The 21,848-nt window shown below is 37.1% G+C and overlaps 1 protein-coding gene across 1 annotated transcript; it reads left to right on the forward strand.

Moving 5' to 3' along the window:
- Nucleotides 1-9,830: 9,830 nt before the first annotated feature.
- Nucleotides 9,831-21,772, forward strand: LOC141350988 (guanylate-binding protein 2-like). The gene is made up of 11 exons (XM_073856906.1): nucleotides 9,831-9,970; nucleotides 10,054-10,275; nucleotides 10,528-10,653; nucleotides 11,047-11,158; nucleotides 12,572-12,762; nucleotides 12,990-13,232; nucleotides 13,981-14,258; nucleotides 15,237-15,449; nucleotides 20,129-20,231; nucleotides 20,404-20,597; nucleotides 20,711-21,772. The coding sequence occupies exons 2-11, from the start codon at nucleotides 10,083-10,085 to the stop codon at nucleotides 20,822-20,824; spliced, it is 1,767 nt and encodes a 588-aa protein (XP_073713007.1). The 5' UTR covers nucleotides 9,831-9,970; nucleotides 10,054-10,082; the 3' UTR covers nucleotides 20,825-21,772.
- Nucleotides 21,773-21,848: the final 76 nt, after the last annotated feature.

The following is a 21,848-nucleotide window of genomic DNA, read 5'->3' on the forward strand; positions in this document are numbered from 1 at the left end:
ATGTCTAAGTGTCAGTGTTCAGTCACCTTAATCCATTTGAATTTTTGTGTGTGTGTGTGTGTGTGTGTGTGTGTGTGTGTGTGTGTGTGTGTGTGTGTGTGTGTTTGTGTGTGTGGCTTGTGACAACGCCAAAAAATAAACAAATCCAGGTTGTTTAACATTTTAAGAAAATATTACTAAGACTTTGGAACAGCATGCACATATATACGGTGGAAGTAACATTAGGAAAGTCGATAAGAGTGATTTTAATTTCATGTAAACATTGTGAATTGATAAGATATTATCACGACAACACCAGCAGGAATATTATAAAAAGCGACTACAACACAGTAATATACTGTAAATTAGTATTTTATTTTTTTTATTTTTTAGAAGCATTACAATTTATTCATTTATCAGACACTGTTATCCAAAGTGACTTACAAATGAGACCGCTTGACTAAAGAGCCATCACTAATCATGGTTTACAAAGCAATGTTTACAAATAGGAATTCATATTGACATATGAAGTGATATTGGTTAAGCAAATTGACATTTATTTATCTTAAATCAATTTAAATTGTTTTAAATATGTGTTCGAAAATGATACAATCAATATTTGTTTCATATTTCCCTCCCAGAAAAAAAAGCATCACAAAAACTTTTGAAAGTGAACTTCCATGTTTCAGTGATTCCATCAGACATTTTAACAATGTAACTTAAAAAACAAAAATAAATATAATTGCTATCATTGAGCATATATCCCATACTTTCTGAATGACTAAAATTAAGAAGGGTGTGGCTTGGAGTGAGATCAGAAAGGGGAGTGATGTGAAGTCAAATAGGGTGGTGTGATGTGGCAAGAGATCAAAAAAGGTGCAACATTGTTTGAGATTAAGGAGGAGTGACTTGGAGTCTGATTTTGAGAGAGTTAAGAAGGGTGTGGCTTGGAGTGAGATCAAAAGGGGAGTGACTTGGACTGTGACGTGGAGAGAGATAAGAAGGGTGTGGCTTGGAGTGAGATCAGAAGGGGGTGACATGGAGTGTGATGTTGAAGGAGATAAGAAGTGTGTGGCTTGGAGTGAGATCAGGAGTGAGATCAGAAGGGGAGTGTCTTGGAGTGTGATGTGGAAGGAGATAAGAAGGGTGTGGCTTGGAGTGGGATCAGAAAGGGGAGTGATGTGAAGTCAAATAGGGTGTGATGTGACGTGAAATCAGAAGGGGTGTGATGTGAGATTAGAAGGAATGTGACATGCAGTGAGAAAAGGTGAGGGGAGTCCGAAGTGGAGTGAGATAAGAGTGTGGCATGGAGTGAGATCAGAAGTGAGTGACATGGAGTAAAATCAGGAAGGGTGTGAAGTGGAGTGAGATAAGGGTGTGGCATGGAGTGAGATCAGAAGGGAGTGACATGGAGTAAAATCAGAGGGTGTGAAGTGGAGTGAGATAAGGGTGTGGCATGGAGTGAGATCAGAAGGGAGTGACATAGAGTAAGATCAGGAAGGGTGTGAAGTGGAGTGAGATACGAGTGTGGCATGGAGTGAGATCAAAAGGGAGTGACATAGAGTAAAATCAGAAGGGGGGAAGTGGAGTGATATAAGGGTGTAGCATGAAGTGAGATCAGAAGGGAGTGACATGGAGTAAAATCAGACGGGGGGAAGTGGAGTGAGATAAGGGCGTGGCAATTAGTGAGATCAGAAGGGAGTGACTTGGAGTAAAATCACGAAGGGTGTGTGAAGTGGAGTGAGATAAGGGTGTGGCATGGAGTGAGATCAGAAGGGAGTGACATGGAGTAAACTCGGGAGGGGTGTGAAGTGGAGTGATATAAGGGTGTAGAATGGAGTAAAATCAGTATGGTGTGATGTGGCGAGAGATCAGAAAGGGTGTAACATTGTTTGAGATTAAGGAGGAGTGACTTGGAGTATGATGTGGAGAGAGTAAAGAAGGGTATGGCATGGAGTGAGAACAGAAAGGGCTTGCAGTAAGATCAGAAGGGAAGTGATGTAAAAATATAATCAGAAATGGTGTGATGTGGCGTTAATCAAAGACAGTGGCTTGGGAGAGTGACGTGGAAGGAGGTAAGAAGGATGAGCCTTGGAGTGAGATGAAAAGATGGAGGGGTGTGACATAGATCAGAAAGGTTGTAAAATTGTGAGAAAAGGGGAGTGACTTGGAGCGTGATGTGGAGAGAGGTAAGAAGGGTGTGGCTTGGAGTGAGATCAAAAGGTAAGTGAAGTGTGAAGTGAGATAAGGGTGTGGCATGGAGTGAAATCAGAAGGGTGTGACAGAGTAAAATCAGGAGGGATGTTACGTGGTAAGAGATCCGAAGGAGTGTGACATTGTGTGAGATCAAGGAGGAGTGACTTGGAGTGTATAATGGAGAGAGGTAAGGTGTGACATGGAGTGAGATCAAAAGGTGTGCCCTAAGCTAAAATCAATGTTACTGATTATTTAAATTATGCAAAGCTTTAATAAAAAGCATGAGTCAAACAGATTGGCAGTGCATGGGCAAGTATATTATATTTTAATGTGACTTGAGTTCTAAATTATGATTAACATAATTATCCTGAATTTAATTAATTAGAGAAATCAATGAAACAAAAATTATTTCAACAGACGACTCTTTCGGCATAATATAAAAGTTTTTGTAACTGGTAAACAGGCAACGAGTGATGTCTCGTTCTAAAACATGAGTTATGGTGTAGTCTGTGATCAGAGCGCACTCTGGTGGCTGTAATAAGAACAGCAAAAAGTGACACGGATTTCAGAAGTATTTCATAAATCAGTTAAAAGACAATTAAAATAAAATTATTGTTGGTTTGATTTTAAACTTTTTTTTTTTAAACCTTTCAAAAAGGTGTGTAAGTGAGGATTACTGTGATTTTTTAATATATATTAAAATATGTGGATGTTAATTTTAAAAAGCATAATTTCTGTTTGTGTCTTCTCTTGGTTGTTTATTAACCTCAGAACTGTGGCAAACGTCCATGCACATCATGCATATTTATATATTGCATACTGTACATATTTGCATATACTTGGGTTATTTCAACATTTGTACCCCCAGAGAAATGTAACAAAGACTGATCATAGTGTTTGCCAGCCCCAGCGTCCCCTGTCCTATATGAGATAATATGTCATCAAATAGGAAGGTCATTGATCTATAGGGATTGATCTATATTTATTTTAGGAAACATGTGCCCAGTGGAATCAGTATTTAGGTTGCATCTGCTTTCTGCTCACAGATTATAATGAGACTCTGATAGCAGTCATTATGGACTGAATTGTATATTAAACTCAGACCGTATACCTACAATGCATATGCGGGTTAGAAACTACAATTAGACATTGTTTCTAAATACTTTTATTATGTTTTATTAACTATTATTAATGATTAATGATTGTTTAAATTGTGTGTGTACGTATCTAACCATCCTTTGGGACCAGATGTTAGCACTGTACATTTTTTACTGTAGTTATGTAGGTGGTTCCCAGTAACTTACTGGCAAGATTTGTTTAAAGTTAAATGAAAATTAAACATTAACAAGTCTTTATCTTTACAGAATAAAACTATAAAACAATAGCCTCATGCAAAGCATTCTGTGAACAATTTTTTTTTTCTTTCATTTTGCTTCCTAGAATGCTATTTAATGTGCATTTAACTTTGAACAAACTCTTGCCGGTAAATAACATACACTGTAAAAAAATATCAGTAGAAATTACAATGTTATATGCAGCTGGGTTGCCGGTAATTTACAGATTTTAATTTTTTTTTTTTTTTTAATTTAAATTTTCGATTTAAATTTATGCTATTTACTGCCAAGAGTTTGTTCAAAGTTAAATACATTTTAAATATTAACAAGTCTTTATCTTTACAGAATAAAATTATACAATAACAGCCTCATACAAAGCATTCTGGGAACCAGAAATCATCATCGTGTTTTTTTGCTTCAGATTTTGTTTCCCAGATAGTTTTGCTTGATGCTGTTTTTTTAGTTTTACTCTGTAAAGACAAAGACTTTTATATGTTAAATGTTATTTAACTTCGAACAAAATGTTGCCAGCAAATAACATAAATTTAAATCTACGGTAAGTTACCGGCAACCCAGCTGCAATTTCTACGGATTTTTTTTACAGTGTAAATTTAAATCTACAGTAAATAACTGGCAACCAGCAACAGAAATACTGTAATTTCTACAGAAATATTATAATCTAACAAAATTGTCCCAGGACATTTTAGATGTCCTAATTTTGTTGTAATGTATGCCATATGTAATTATCATAATTTAAATCATCAATTTTTTTATATATTTTACCGTAAAATAATTGTAATAAACTCTATATAAAAACAATAATGTCTGCATTTAGCAAATATAAAAATAACTACACATTTAAAACTGCCTGAAATATTCAGGAGGGAATATCATCGGAGTGACGTCTGCAGCTAAAGATTAATGGTCTCACATAACTACATATGACACACACATGTAAACTAGGGATGTGTAAACTACACAAAAATAGAAAAAGAAATGTGAAAACAATTATCTTACATGATCAAAGACACTTGAGGAATTCCTGGCATGTCAGATCAGACCACTTCTATAAAAGATAAATGGATGCCATTATTCATTTCTGACCCATGTATACGTTTTAGGATTAAATCAGCCCCAATAGACATTTATGCTTCTCCAAAAGGATTTCCTTATGTAAAGAGGTATTGTGACTGAATACACAAGAACAATGTCAAATTACACTCGACATTATACACTGTATTTAATGCATTCTTTAGATGCAAGTATTCCACTTAGAAAAAAAACCCTCTCCAAATCTACAATTCATTTGTAAAAAGCACTTATAGTAGAAAACCCATGCTGTGAATAAAGTGTAAATACAAGTGTTTCTGTCAAATCGTATGACTTTTAAGCTCTCACCCCCTACGTAGCGCCCTTGTCACGGACACAGACGAGACGGTACGCTAACAAGCCACCCTCGCTGTCTAAAGCCCGAGATGAAAAGCAAAAGAAAACCAACAGAGAGATAAAACATCTCTGTAGTATTTGAACGCAAGGTGTCCTGCTGAGGGTCTTTGCCTACGCCTGCAGCTACTTTAACATCTCTCTGAAGAGCTGCTGTCAAACACTGGATTTGTTAGGAGCTTTCAGGAGGTTCAGAACATATTTATTTGATGTGACATAAAATGAGAGGTTCTAATAGATGCACTCAGGAATGTACGAGGATGCTCGACTGGTGCATAGCAGCTGAGATACACAGGCAATATGGGCGACAATTGCTGTATCACATCTCTCTGGCTATGTAATATAGCAGTTCTGGGATTTCCGCTTCCTAATACCTGTGCTATTATTGGAAGTTTAAAACATATGTTTTCAATTTCGGCATTAAAGCGATAAGCCACAGAGGCCATGTGCTACAGTAAATTATACCCCGGGTTAGTGGTGTTCTTAGACACAACATGACACGGTGAAATGGGAGTGGGACATTTTTGCTTTTTCAATGGGAACAATGATGTCTCTGAATGGAGTATCCCTCTTCAGAATTATGGATGTAGTTTTTAAAATGTAGTAATTAATTAAAAACAAAATAAAGCTGAATAAAAACTAGAAAAATGGCTGCTAGAAAATGCATAGCAAACTGTTTAACCTTCTCAGAAAAAAAATCATATGACATCCAAAAAACAGATCTTACTGTAGATGCAAAGCAAAAAAATAAAAATAATAATCAAAAAAGAGACTAAATCCCAGAATACACTGCAGGATGTTTGCACTCCTATAACACTTTCCAACATGGATCATTTAAACAGGCTTGCACCCTCCTTTAATATAAAAAAATTCAATAAACCACAATTGTGCTGATCAGTGTTTGCTTTAGTTAAGCCCTTGACATTCACTAAGGTAAATCTTTCTTTTCTTAGTGTTTGTATGTGTTTAGAAATGCATGTGCTTTGTAAAATAAAGATGCGTTTCAAAGTTAAGTTGATATTGGTTGCTTTTTATGAAGATGTCAAGATGATATTAAATTAAGCTGCTTTACATGAAGACTGCTATAATTGTCTGGTTTGTAAATTCACTGTGACAAGGTAAATAGAAAAGTGTCACCTATTTTTGCACATCGTTAACACCGCACAAACATACAAGCAAATTTAATTAAGGTAAATCGCTTAGATCTAAGTTTTCTTTGCAATAGCAGATGTATCTTAAAACATGCTTCAACAGCCAAAGAAAACTTAACATTAAAACACAAAAGTCAGGGGCCCAACTAAAGCAAACAATGATCACCATAATGGTGCATGCATATATATATATGCATGGATGCCCCAAAGCATATAAAATTTGTTTAAAAATTTTGAGAAATTGCTTTTATGATAAGAAATACACCAAGTGACAGAAGAAATTGATTTCAAAATAAAGTGTAAGATTTTTCTTTATGTACTATTTTCTTTCTGGACTGAAAGTAAAACAAAAATATACAATATTTAGAGAAAACTGAATCATCTTGAGACATCTCATATTTTACAATATCAACAAATAAAGTGAATAAGAATGTGGTTCATCATGACAGATGATATTGTAGCAAAACACATGTCATTATCAAAAGATAAACACTGCTGTTTAACCATATCTAGATATTATATTAAAAAAAATTAATAAAACATATTTTGAGATCAGCATAAATCTAGTCATGACTAATCAAGAATGCATGTGTACTCAGTATATTATTTAGAACAAAGCTGCTTTCAAGTTCAATGCCTTGGGTCATAACCAAAATTGAGTCAGCACCGCATCCATTCTTCAAATTTTTTTAACCCCTTCAGGGTCTAGGGAGGGCTGCAGGCCAGGCAGGTTACACCGAACAGATGGCCAGTCAAACAATAACCATGTAATAGGATTTTGTTTTGAGTGCAGTTCCCTAAAATGACCAGCAGGGGACATCCAAACCTTTAAAAAACTTGAAGGTTTATACTTGAGGTTGGCGCTTTGGACTACCTTCCTAACATATAGCAATATTACACTATACTATTAAAAAATACAAAAGAGTTAAAGTGAAAGCAGAAAGCAATAGAAAATGTCAAATTAAAACAAAGTTATAGAATCTAGTAACTAAAGCTAAATGTAAATAATACATAAACATACATCAACAAAAAGAAATTCATAAAAACCTGCTCAACAGCATTTAAATGTCAGTGAATGACATGAACAGTCTATGTGACTCATAGTTTAACAATGATATTTTAGTAAACATATGGTGACACAAATGAAAATTAATCCACATACTACACTTTTACTATGATAAAACCATGGTTCATTTTCCTAAAGGGTTTGTGTGTAAATGTACACACAATTACAAAAAAACAAACATTGCATATGAACTGTGAATTAGTCACGTAACTCACATGTCATTTTGCTCACAGCTGATTGGTTGTATTTCTTATCTAGAACATAAGCTGCCATTGAGTAGGTTAGCCATGTAGTGTAAGTTACTACGGCAATGGACACTTTTTAAAACCAAGCTACTTTCATGGTACCCAAACCAAGGATTGGCACAAATTAATCCTAAACTATATCCAACTAAACCGGCTTCGTAATTTGAATACAGTAACAGTTTATTAAAATTAAGTTGGAGTGAAACAAAGAAAATGGAAAAATACTCCACCGAGTTAAGGTCAATGAGTACACATACTGTATATGTGACCAGACAACAAACAGAGGAAAAACTGGAATTTATCTGATTCTTACTGTAAACATTTCAGCAAGCTTTTAGTGACTTTAGTTGGCAACACTGAAAAGTCCCAGTGACCGGTGTGATTGATCTAAAGAGTTCCTTTTCCTGTTCCTTCTTTGGAAAGTACTGTACAGAAAGTGGCTTTTGGGTCATACATAGTTTTCTAAATACAGATGTGCACAGACATGATCACTACTACTAATGTTAATATTAATGCTGATGCCGTATTTATCCAGGTTCCCTGTTTACTTTAGGTCAGTGTTTATAAATCTACGACCAGTTGCTCAAGACAGGCTTGATGTAATGTGTGCACTAAATGTTATGTTTTGTTCTCATTTAGTTACATTGTAGAAAGTATACCTATACAATTATATCTGAAAAAAAACTAATTTGCCCAAATGAGGATGTCTTTATTGATCCTTCACTTGATTACACATAGGATGGATATTTTGGAAATGATAGATTATGTAAATGTTGGGTAATGTAAGTGTATTGCTTAATGTGAAACGGTGTAATCTGTCTTTTATAGTACAAGGGTTAGGGTTAGTTGAAACATGTATGTTGCATTGTTTGCTGTTGGATGAACTGATTGTTAAAAGTACTAAACTGAAAGAAGATCATACTGTTGTTTTAGTGAACCAAATGTTCTCATTACATATTACAAAAATCTTGTTTTTGAAACAATGATTATGTGGACTAAAAACATGTGCAACTTACTGAAAGCATTACATCAGGTTTTGAAAGAATATCTAGCTGTGTTACAAGTGAAGTGTGATTTTGGATTTGGATTTTTGTACTAAGGGTTTCGAAAATGTACACCTTACTTGTGAAAATAGTACCAAAGCGAATAAAAAAAACTGCAATAGATTAAAACTGGGATTGGAAATATGAATGTGAAAATAAAAACAGTACAAAAATCATAATTTTAATAAACTTGGACAAAACTTTATACGTGACGTCAAATGGTTGCAATAAAACCCTACAGCGAGGTTAACGTGATAAAAAAGTCTAAGATGAAATGTATAAATGCACACAGACAGCAGGTGGTGGTATTTGGTCCGCATTTCAGCATCAGGGGCCTCATTTCAGAAAGAAGGTTAAAGGTCAGGTTTTTCTTGATGCAATTTTTCAAACTTTAGTTGGTGTGTAAGGTTGCTGTTAGAGTAAGTAATACCTGCTCAAAGTTAAATGCCAAGCAACAGATTTCGCTTTGTGTGAGTGGGAAATAAAAAAAATTCTCATAAAAAATATAAAAGATACCATAGTATTAACCAGTAATATTTCACAACAACCATTACACGTCATCAATTTCAGATCACGAAATATAACGCGGCATGTAGGTCAGGGGTTTTCAAACTGGGGGGCGAGGCCCCAGGGGGGCCGCGAGATGGTGCCAGGGGGGCCCCAGTTTTATGACATTTTATAAAATACATCAATTTATCATGAATTCTGTGTAATTAAACATAAAAAATAAGGCTACTAACCAAAAGCACTACTTTATTTGTATAATTGAATATGTGTTTTAGTAAAATGTTGAGTTTAGAACAGTTTTTTGTCACAAATTTTCTTTGGGGGGGCCGCGAAGGAATGCATCATGCACAAGGGGGGCAGCACGCTGAATAAGTTTGGGAACCACTGATGTAGGTTACAATGAGTGTTGCATGTGGTTTCAACGTGTTTTCATTAAATCAACGACGTTAAAACCAAATATAAAAAAGGAAAAAAGTACAAGTCTTCATAGTCGGGTAAAAGCTGTGAAAGCTCAAACTGCGAGCTCGTGCTAAAACAAGACATACTCATAAAGATATAATCAGATTAATGTGTTCATCTGTTATCTGCAGTTGGCTACTGTAAGTCAGTTGTGTCGTTATATTTTCTTCAGTGATTGTGTTTGTTATCAGCAGGTGTTCATCATGACTCAATCATCACTTCGTTATCTCGTTATTCATTAGGTTTGTTAGCTGTGATGTGTTTTTCTTTATAAACAAACTTAGCCTTTCACCTAATTCCTGCAATTCTTGTCAGGTATTATGAGAGTACAATATACCCCGTGGTTTCCTTGAAACAGCACCAAGGTCCACTTTCACTTTCGACAAGAAAAAAAACACGTGATGCTACCATAGAAAAAAACATCGAGCAGACAATCGTGAGCCAGGACTCGAGCAGCATACAGCAGCAACTTTAAAGAGAAATACTCCGTTAACGGACACAGGGCTTTTCACATCAGAGTGACTAAAAATACTGATTATTTTGTTTCGTTATGTATTTCTTAAAATTGTTTGATCTGTAAAAGGTTCCAATATTTAATGTCGTAGCTTTATGCGCTTTATTTTTCTTTTAGGTTTTGTACTTTCTCGTGTCTTATTGAGATGTCACGTAAGATGGTGATGTCAGCTCCAGTGTGTTTGATCGACACTGATGCAAAGGGGATGTTGTGTGTGAAGAAAGAGGCTAAAGCCATTCTGGACGGGATAACGGAGCCGGTTGTGGTCGTGTCTGTGGTGGGACTTTACCGGACGGGCAAATCTTACCTCATGAACCGGCTTGCAGGACAACAGTCAGGTCAGAGAAAACATAAGCAAAGTCTTGCGTATGGAAAAATGTGAAAGTATAGGAGGAAAATATCCAGATGTTGGAAGTTGCGTTTCCTTTCACTCGAAGCACCGCTGAGTGCGCAGCATAGGTGCGCAGTCAGAGTACCGCGAGAGCGATTCTACAGCATATGAATCAGTCTGCTCTCGCGATACTTTATCATACGCTGATCGGTAAAAACGTTTAATTCTAACTTTACATTTTATTTTGCTGTGGTCTCAGGCTTTGCTCTTGGTAACACTATCGAGTCGAAGACCAAAGGAATCTGGATGTGGTGTGTCCCTCATCCCTCTAAAGCAGGACACACTCTGGTGCTGCTGGACACTGAAGGACTTGGAGATGTGGACAAGGGAGGAAACCATCATCATCTTCATCATATATGGCAACACAGCATTCACAACTACATCTTACATAATTGTTTTGGCACAGGTTCCAAGATGATCTTTATAAATTTCATTTAAGTAATATCACATATGCAAGAATGCGACTGTTCTGAATTTCCGTATGCCTGTAATTTGGCCATACATTGCTTAAATTCATCCCTTACAAAAATGTACCATGTTTTTGTTGTTGTAGAAGTGTAGTAATATATAATTCAACAATGACATTGAATTATATATTATAAGATATGTCCCTGAGTTGATTTCAGTTAAGACTTCCAAGACGTCCATTTAAGTCAGGGACTATGGTTAAGTCCTGTCTGGGAAACCGCCCCAACAGCTGACTTCATCTGAATGTTTCAGGGAGATGAGAAACATGACACTTGGATCTTCTGTCTGGCTCTTCTGCTCAGCAGCACCCTCGTGTACAACAGCTTGGGAGTCATAGATAATATGGCACTGGAAAAACTACAGTATCCTTATACAAAATTCTATACCATAATCTCATAAAGTATGTTTTACTTTTACAATATTACTAAATTTGTTTCTTATGATCCATGTGCAACCAAGCCAACATTTCTTGGTGGGGCCAATGTAGGCACCACATGGGCTTAAAGTTTGGACCCTAAGTGGGTTTGTCCGCTGGTCCCATCTGACTTAGCCCACATGAACTTGATGTAGAAACTGAAGCCAATGTGGACTAAACCAATGCCAAGTATGGGTGTGGTTGGGTTGAAGAATTAATAAAGTTAAAGGAAAAGTTTGGTATTTTACACTTAAAGCCCTGTTTTCAGACTGTTCATGATGAAATAGAACGGTTTCCACTGAAATTTCGACATATGCGGCTGCCCCGAGAATTTTGGGGTGTTTGTTGTTTCACCTCCCACCTCTACAATGGCTGCATAGGTGCACTGGAACAATCCTTCCCAAAATGCATTAAACTTTCGTTTGCAAAGACGTGAAACTCACCGAGTGGTCAGGGGTGTTCGCCGACATGCTCACACAAAAATCGCTGCAAAAGACGCCCTCCAACAGATGTTTTAGCATTCGTTGTTAACTTGTGGACCTATTTTCCAAACGCCTCACACTCGTATATTCTTCCGTTGAGAGCTTGAATAATAGACACTCCAGCCCAGTTGGTGGCGCTAATCCGCCTTTGCAAATTGCAAGAATACCAACAAAGTTCCCGGCACGGAGTAATACCGTACCTCATAGCACAACTAATACAAGTCAATGGAGTTGGACAAAACTCTCTTTTTTTTTTCTCTGGTTCATCTTTTCTTTAGTGATTCTGTTTATTAACAGCAGGTGTTTTATATTAATGGTCAATCATCACTTCATTCATGTCTTCATTATCTCATTAACTTCTTCAACCCAACCATACGAATACTTGCCATTGGTTTAGTCCACCTTGGCTTCAGTTTCTACATCAGGTTCATGTGGGCTAAGTCAGATGGGGCCAGCATTGATACCCTCGGACAAACCTGCTTGGGGCCAATACTTCAAGCCTATATGGTACCTACATTGGCCACACCAAGAAATGTGTGCTGGGAAATTACAAACCAAAATGTATTTTTTTAATTGTATGACTTTGAGCACATGAATTATTAAAACACAAATGTAACGTCATTGGTTTTTTGGTGCATCATGACAAAATTATCATTGATATCTGAACACTTCAATAGTTATCCTATAACTAATCTTTTTTTCTTAAAATATTTCTACCTTAATCTTGTAATATTCTGAATGTAATTTAAGTCGTAAATCCTTTTATACATTTTCAAGTTTACAGTTATGTTTATATTGTGGTATTTTATAACTGCACATACACATGCTATTCATTCACAAGCAAACAGTGTACTTTCTCCTAAACACCATGCTTACAGTTACGTAACGGAACTGAGAGAGCACATCCGTATAAAGGCAAAAGCAGAAAACATGGATGAAAGTGGACAATACATGAGTGTTTTTCCAGCCTTTGTCTGGACCGTTCGTGATTTCTATCTGGACCTAGAAAAGGACAATAAACCAATCACAGCTGACGAATATCTAGAGGGAGCTCTGGATCTTAAACCAGGTAACACCTACAACAATGTCCAGTTTGCTTTTCGTAGATTGGCGGTACCAGTTGCTCAGTCTGAGAAAATGGAGAAACATCTGAGATGCAGACTTTTTCTTTATTCTTTTTTTTTCAAATAATGTTGCATGTAAATAATAAAGCGTGTGCTTAAATTTATTTAGCACACGGCAAATTTGTGTGTCACTTTATAATAACTGCTTGTTTGTTATTTATTTTAATTATAGGTGACTCTCGTAAGATTGAGCGGTATAATCTGCCCCGCCGCTGTCTGCGAAATTTCTTTGTGACGAGAAAGTGTTTTGTCTTCCCTCGACCTGCTGCACCGAAGGACATGAAGAGAATGGAGAAGCTGAAGGAGGCTGAGCTCGATCCAGAGTTCCTGCAAGAGGCAAACGTTTTCTGTCAATACATCTACAGCAGTGCACAGTCCAAAACAATCATGGAAGGTCGCACTATCACTGGAACCGGTCAGAATCTACCTTTAAAAATATATAAATATACATACACACATAACATTATGACCACCTAATATTGTGTAGGTCCGCTTTTGCCACCAAAACAGCCCTGACCCATCGAGGCAGAACCAGCATATACCTTTTCACAATTTCAGCTACAGTAGCTCGTCTGTTGGATCGAACACACGGACCAGTCTTCGCTCCCCATGTGCATCAATGAGCCTTGGCCATCCATGACCCTGTCGCCGGTTCATTGGTTTTCCTTCCTTGGACCACTTTTTTCCTGCTTCTTACACGTCAACTTTGAAGACGAGTGAGTTGATGTGTTGGAAGCAGGAAAAAAGTGGTCCAAGGAAGGAAAAATGGGCAAGCTTAAGGATCAGAGCGACTTTTACAAGGGCCAAAATTTTGATGGCTAGAAGGCTGGGTCAGAGCATCTCCAAAACTGCAGCTCTTGTGTGTTGTTCCCAGTTTGCAGTGGTCCATACCTATCAAAAGTTGTCCAATGAAGGAAAAGTGGTAAACCTGCGACAGGGTCATGGGCGGCCGGTGCTTATTGATGCGCGTGGGGGGGCGAGGGCTGGCCCGTGTTGTCCGATCCAGCAGATGAGCTACTGTAGTTGAAATTGCTGAAAAAGTGAATGCTGGTTCTGATAAAAAGGTCTAGTGAAGTCCATGCCATATAAATAATATGCACCTCATCTCTTTTGAGTAGCTTCCATGTGCATAAAAAAATTTGTGTATATTTGTTTTTTGGCAGTTTTGGGAAATCTGGCCGAAGTGTATGTGGCGTCAATTCGCAATGGAAGTGTACCATGTCTGGAAAACGCAGTGATTTCCCTGGCTAAGATCCATAATGGAAAAGCAGTGGATGAAGCTCTTCAGCTCTACGTGTCTGAGATGCTCAAATCAATCCAGTTTCCAGTTGACCCAAAACAGCTGTCTAATATTCATGAGCTTGCAGAGAAGAAAGCTATTGAAGTCTTCATTCGCAAGTCCTTCAATGACACGGATCAAAATTACCAACGCCAGCTTGCGGTACCTGCAAACATACTGTACACGCAAACACAGAGCAGTTAGAGAGAGACAGGAAACAGAGAGAAGACAGGAAACAATGTTACAGGTTGTGTCGCCATAAAAAAATCTAGAATCAAAAAGTTCACTTTTTGGCAACCCGAATCCCGGCTCAAGGTCCTTTGCTGATCCTTCGGTCTCCATCCAGTACTTTCCTGTCCTCTCCTTGCCTTAAAGAGATACTGTCTTTCAAAGTAAGGCAAAAATGGCCAAAAAAATAATTCGAAATCTTGGTAAACTTAATAGACTCTCTATTTTTATTCAATTTGTATCTGTCTGAATTTGCCCATAAAATTATATAATAACACCACTATACGGAAGAGACAGAAGCGTCTTCAGAAGCAAAATACGTGTTTAATGTGTGTGGCTCGTCATGTCAAAATATGTGTTCGGGAGGTCATGGGAACCTATGTCCAACAAATATAGGTGTACAATAGCACGCTTTGAAGTACAAGCAAGATTAATTTGCAGTCTAGAACAGAAGTAAAAGTGTTTTAGGCTATTTGTGATGGTTGTCATAACCACCACACTACCGCGGTGGCAAAGTGTGACCCGCGGTGGTGTGCATGTCACAAACTATCAAAAAATATGATCTTGTCCAGCGAGAAGTTTGTTTTCCAAGCGCTTGGCCGCTCCAGAGCGTCTGCCATTGCTAAGTAACCTAAGCATTGTTTGACGTTGTGACGAGCACCCACAGGCGGAAAAAAATGGTGCCTATGAACATGGACGTTTTTTAGGAAATGTATATCTGAACCTTGCTTACATTTTTTTTAAATTTCGAAATTATGTATGCATTACCTATATAAGCCTATATGCATTAATACACACATGCACACTCTTGCATGCAAAGCGTGCACACACATTTTATAACCACCGTCACGGCCCTATGAACATACAAACAGATTAATATTTTCTCTGTCTCTTCTCTACATCTTTCTGCAGAATAGTATTCAAAGACAATATGAAGAATTTTGTGAACAGAATAAGGAAGAATCTAAGAACGTCTGTCAGTCTGTTCTGAAACGTGTGTTTGAGCCCGTGGAAGACGGCTTGCATAATGGAGACTACATGAAACCTGGAGGATACAGGCAGTATAAAGACACACTTACACAGCTGGCCAAGGATTACAGATCAGAAACCGCAACGCAATTAATGGTACACAATACAATTTTATCCTTAATTTAAGATAAACAATGTTTTCTCGTGTTAGCATTTGTTGAACAAAGCATGCTTAATTGAGAGTGAAAATCTTTACGATATACTGTATGTTTCTCCATGTCTATTCTGTATTTATACAGGTTGAGTATGATCAAATCCATACACATAAATTAACTCCATTAATTTAGCCTCAATGTTAAAAGTTTTAGGATTTTTAATTAAAGGAACTCAATTATTTACACCATTGCAGTAGTCTAGCCTAAAGATTACCAGGGCCTGGATCAGGAGTTGTGTAGCATGCTCCGTATGCAATAGGTGTATCTTTCTGATATTGTATAATGCAAATCAACATGATCTTTGCAATGTAATCAGTGAAGGACAGTTTGTCATCAAAGACTACACCAAGGTTTCTGGCAGTTTTGGAATTGGCAGTAATAGTTGTGTTTCCCAGTTGAATGGATATGATTCTGTATCTAGGGTTGTGCCAGAAATACCAGCAGCTCCGCCTTCGCTAGGTTCAGCTGGAGTTGGTGTTTCTTCATCCAAGCCGAGATGTCTGCTAAGCAGTCTATAATGCGTGCTACTATGGTGGTATCTTCTGGGTGAAATGAGAAGAAGATGTGAGTGTCATCAGAATAGTAATGGTAGGAGAAGCCATGTGCCTGTATGATAGGTCCTAATGATGTTGTGTAGAGGGAGAAAAGGAGTGGACCAAGCACCGATCCCTGAGGGACCCCAGTGACCCATCTAAAGGGTTGTGGACAATGTGCCCCCCACGAAATCCTGAAGTATTTCTCGGGGAGCTAAGATTTGAACCATTGGAGTGAACTACTGTACCTGTGCTCCCTAGTAACAATAGGGTGGTTAGTAGGATCTGATGGTTGACTGTTTTAAAGGCTGCCGACAAGTCTAGCAGAATCAGAACTGGATTCCGCCCTAGCCAGCCGTAATGCTTTCGTGACCGACAGCAGTGCTGTTTTGGTGAAGTGGTTGCAGGGCTCGACATTAAGGCTTGTCCGCTTGTCCGGGACAAGTGGATTTTGTAGGACAAGTGTAAGAGAAAATTAGTTGTCGGACTGGACAAGTAAAATTTCAAACTATGTTCCTTCACGTTATGTGCCGTTAACGACACAGCAGAACGCGCAGCGCAAACACCGAGCGGAATATTCAACAGAGAGCGCGGCACGCCGACACACACGTTTATGTTACTGTTATTGTTACTAAACAAGCTGCGCACGCATTAAACCTGATCGCCCTCGGAGGGGCGGGAGTCGCGGGACGGAGTTCGTCACTGTACATTAAAAATCCCACACGAACATTACAGCATAAATCCTAGGTTTAAGATTGATTTGATATGTAACAGATAATCTAGATACATTTATTCTAATACGTTTTTTAAAACATGGTAATGTTTTATTGTTTTGCTTTAGTGTTTTAATGTCAGACAATCATTGAAAAATCTTCTATTATTTTGCTTTAATTGCTAGTCCGGGTTTGGTTGAAGGCTACAGTTTGTCCGGTTAGAACAAGTATGTCTCACTTAAAGTATTCAAATCGTTGACTTTATTAAATGTGCATAGATGTGTTGTTAGTATAATGCAAACACACGCACAGTCCACAAAACCTCCTTTGATTTAAATTAATCCTGCTTATTTAAACTATAACTATTTACACTATTCAGCCGATCTCCTTTCCCGTTATCACCGTTCACCTGTTCTATTCTCCGACACTGCGCAGATTCTAGCGGAAAGTTTTGGAACAGTCCATTTCGCACTTAATAACAGGGGTGATCGGATTAGTCCATTTATTAAAGGTGACACCTTTCTACAATCATTGAAATGTGGGAAAAATGAAGAGAAAGGCAGCAGATATAGCATCATTCTTCAGAAAGAGTAGCAAGAAGCAGCCAAATGAATCTTAGTAAAATACATTTCAGTGCCCTACAAAATTCACGTGATTTTCTGGTCTCTATATTTTCAGCAATGTGAGATATAAATCCTGGTTTCAGAGTAAATTTCAAAAGTTTTATTTGATTAAATAGTTTAAAAAAACATGAGGTTGAATTATGACTATAAATTGTATGTTAATCTCAATTAATTTTAATTAAATTTCAAGTATTGTAGCAATTGTATGTTATACATCATTGTGATTAACACACCTATAATACTTAAACGTATTTTAAGGTTGGATGATAGAGATTTTATGTGCCACCAGAGTAACTGCTGGCCCTTGCCGGGCCACCCCTATGAGAAATCCCTTGCTCCGCCACTGATTAGCAAAACACAAAAAATACATTATATTATAAATCTTTACCCGGACATGTGACTTTTGTGCATGGACAAGTGCAACGCAAATTTACTTGTCCGAAGGACAAGTTGCTCAAAAAGTTAATTTCAAGCCCTGGGTTGCATTTGAAGTCTGACTGCATGCCATCAAGTAGGTTCTTCAATGATAGAAAGGAAGATGCCTGATTGAAAACTGCTCTTTTGAAGTGTTTTCGCAATGAACAGAAGGAGTGAGACAAATCTTTAACTGTCTGTGAGAGAGATGTGGAGTGTGGCTTTTTTAAGCAGTGGATTGACAAGGCCCTGTTTAAATTTGAATGGAAATGTGCCAGTGAGCAGGGAGGTGTTAATGATGTGTATGAGTGTTGGTGTATCCGAAATGGGCTGTAAGAAATGGGTGGGAGTTGGGTCGAGGGGGCAAAGTTTAAACAGCTGCTCTGTGTTGGGTGCGCTACTTACCTTTGTGGTAAGGTATGATAGTTAAGCAGTTTTGACGGTAGCCGGAAAAGAGGTTCTGAAAATATTGAAAGTGGTTCTGCATGAGTTTGCAGTGGTCACGTGGTTCAAGTCGTAGCTCTCAGAAAACCATAAAAATCATGTATTTACAGTTATTACCATATAACTGTAAAAATACACCTTTATTCAGATATTTTAAAGCAACACTATGTAGTTTCCATGTAAAAATGACTTAGAGCTTCCCCCATGTGGTTGAAAAGCGCAACAGTGCCTGATATCAGACACTCTTCTGCAGGCAGGGGGAGGGGCGGGGCTGTGTGCTCTACCCTCCACCGCCACTTTCAGAGTGTGCTTGTAGCAGCTAGGAGGTTGCTCAGGTTGCAGCAACAGTACAATTTGTCCAGTTAAAAGTTGTTCTGTCACTGGAATAATTTTAGAGACATTATTTAAAGGTAAAAAACTACATAGTGTTGCTTTAACCAAATAAATAAATACTTGAAGTTTATTGCAAAAATAGATTATTTTAAATGTAATATTTTACTGTAATTATGGATCGACCGATATGGATTTTTCAGTGCCGAAACCGATTATTGTTTCATCAACCTTAGCCGATGACCGATACAGGCTGCTGATTTTCTTGAGCTGATATTTGGAGCCAATACTGCTTTTGCTCACTCAATTTGCATCATAAAAACAACACAATGTTGAAGCCAAATGTTACAATTCTCAATCTTAAAAAAGTAACATTTATTGAACTTAAAAAAAAAACTATATTTAACAAATAGTACAAACAGGTGAGGGTGCTGTGGAACCATAAACTGCACTCTCCACAATGACGAGGAACTATCAGCAAAAGATATTGATTTCTAGCACTTAACTACTACAAATATTCCCGGACAGGAATTATCTTAAACTAGGACTAGAGTTTAGTTGAATTAGTTTTAACAAACATGCCTTACTAAAAATATTACATCCATTTTGAGGCAAAACACAGGGCACTGATGTATTTTAAGATATGTTAAAAAGAGATGTTATTAGTTTGGACAGTTCTTACATTTATTTTAGTCTAGGACTAGTCCAATCCCTGTCCGGGAAACCACCCCATAGAGATGAGAAATAAAATCCGCTTTGACCAGCTATGATCAGCTGTTAGGCCGAGCTTTCGATGTTGTCATGGAAAGGTTAGTTGTTTTTAGTCACATGACCTGCATCGCTTGCGGCTTCCAGCACTCTGTCTGTAAATAATGCCGGAAAAAAATCGGTGAACACGGCAGCCACATATCGGCCGATGCCAATACACATAAAGCTCGCAAATATCGGCCCGATATATCGGCCGGCCGATATATCGGTCTATCACTAAACGTAATTATTTTACACCATGAAAGTCTCCACAGAAGTTAACATGATGTTAAAAAACTAACAAACATACACATGATCAAAAATAATTGGAAAAACTCTGGATAACTACATGAATAATAATGGTTACACTACAAATAATCATTGTTTTCATTGTAAAAGCCTATTTGTAGATTCAATAATCTCGATTTGATTGTCCTAAAAATGCAGTGTAACACAATAATATAAAGGTGTGCCAAATAAAAATTAAACATGAGTCTTTCATAAGGTAAGCATTTTTAATTACAGAAAATGTATAAAATCTATAGCATTTGGCCTATTTAAAGCTTAAATTCTGCATAGTTCATTACAGTACCAAAAACAGATTTATGAAATAGTTGGAACGGTGTAAATCCCTGTAATAATGTGAGGAAATCCAACATTTATATATTTTAATTTTATGATTTAGATTTTTTTTATTATAATACTATTAAAATATTGTTAAAATGTTACATTGTACTACAATATTGTATTGCTTTCACATTTAAAGAAGCTAATATAACTGACAGACTTTAAATTAAAAATATTTTTTTTCCATAGAGTGAAGAAGTGTTGAGTAAGTATTGGGAAGAAAAGGAAGAGTCTGGAATGATCATTCTAGCAGCCGATGAATCTCTTACTGCAGCTGAACATGAGAAAGAAGGTAAAACTAGTAGCCATCTATACTTTTTAAAAGGGTACTGCCCAAGTGACAGCTATGGGACCATTTTTACCATTTTTTTTTCTGACTGTGTAGACCTTTGTAACGCCTGCTTAGGTTATGTTGGTATTGGTTAAGCCTTCGTACATAATATCCTGTCTCTCTGTCTCCACAGTGGAAAGACTAAAGAATGAAGTTTTAGAACAGCAGCAAAGAGGTCTAGAGGAACAGAACCGGCTCCAGGTGCAGATGATGGAAGACCAGAAGAGAACCCATGATGAACATGTGAGACAACTCATGGAGAGGATGGAGAAAGAACAGGAGAGAATGAGGATAGACAATGAACGAGTGATGGAGGCAAAACTTAAGGTAAGATCTGGTCCAGAAGTTAGATCGAAAAGTTTTGAGTTAGTTTTTGTTGATCAGTTCAGGGTCTGTGTCAGCTATTAAGTTTCATTTTGTTTTTGTGTATTAAACTTAAGGAACAGCAGGTTATGCTCCAGAATGGGTTCAGTAAGGAGGTCAGTCGTCTGCAGGCAGAGATCAATAGTCTGCGTGCACAGAAGCCTCCTAGAGGTGGTTGCATTATCCTCTGAAAATACTTGGATATAGCTATATACATTATTCATGGCAAAGTGTAACACATATTAAATAATGTGTATTAATAATTCAACTGAAATAATTAAAATGAATGTGAGATTTAATTTAAACAAAGGTCATTTAAACAAACTGTTATAGTTGAAATAATAGCATTTTGAAGACTTTGAAAATGAGGAAAAGTTTTCAGGACATGGTACCGCATGCTTGCCTTCATGAGAAAGGTCAAAGTCCCCCTGCCTCTCAAAGCTTTCCTGAGCTATTCGTAGTTGATGGCAAACCAGACTAGGGTTGCAAAGGGGTGTAATCTAGGGAATTTTGGGAAAAATACAAATTGGAAACTTAATGGGAATTTATGTGAATTATTTGGAAATTTTGGGAAGTTTATATAAACTATCATATGACCAAACAAAATGTTAATTTATGCTTGTATAAGCAGACATGCATGCAGGGTAATACAACTTTAAAAGAATCCACATAATTGCGCTCATTAAGCCTGGATTTGTTTAATTAAAAAGTCCTTTAGAAATCATTAATAAAATATTAATGAGAAATTATTATGAAAGCTTTGCATAATAAGTGTGCCATAGGGATAACGTATTTCTGTTGGCTAACCAGGAAGTTAGCGGGATACTAGTTCCCTAGTTCCCATTCATTTTTTCATATAGTTTAAGATTATCGCAAATAATAAGCTCTGTGTTTAACAAAAGTTAAAGACACTTGCACGTTTTGTCTAACAAGTTAGTCTTCACAGATGATTCTTCACATTTGTTTGATCTTTGGTTGTGTGCACACTTATAGCCCACAATGACAGCCTAGTGGTTGCATTGGCAACCTGTTGCCTTTACATTTCTAACAATATTATTGAAGAAATAATTGTAATGAGTATATATTGCTATGTGATGATAATTGTTAACAAGCAAGCACCAATAAATCACAGCATAATAAACTGATTGTGTTGTAGCCTTTTTGTAATTATTTGGTAAATTGCACTACATACTGTATTACGGTTCCTCTGTATTT

The sequence above is a fragment of the Misgurnus anguillicaudatus genome, chromosome 2 (genome assembly GCF_027580225.2).
Source record: "Misgurnus anguillicaudatus chromosome 2, ASM2758022v2, whole genome shotgun sequence".
In the NCBI taxonomy this organism is placed as follows: domain Eukaryota; kingdom Metazoa; phylum Chordata; class Actinopteri; order Cypriniformes; family Cobitidae; genus Misgurnus; species Misgurnus anguillicaudatus.

Excerpts from the sequence above, each read along its gene's own strand:
- LOC141350988 (XM_073856906.1), top strand. The coding sequence starts at position 10,083 with ATGTCACGTAAGATGGTGATGTCAGCTCCAGTGTGTTTGATCGACACT. Across the intron at positions 10,276-10,527 it reads GCTTGCAGGACAACAGTCAG|GCTTTGCTCTTGGTAACACT; the intron begins GTCAGAGAAAAC and ends CTGTGGTCTCAG. Across the intron at positions 14,259-15,236 it reads ATTACCAACGCCAGCTTGCG|AATAGTATTCAAAGACAATA; the intron begins GTACCTGCAAAC and ends ATCTTTCTGCAG.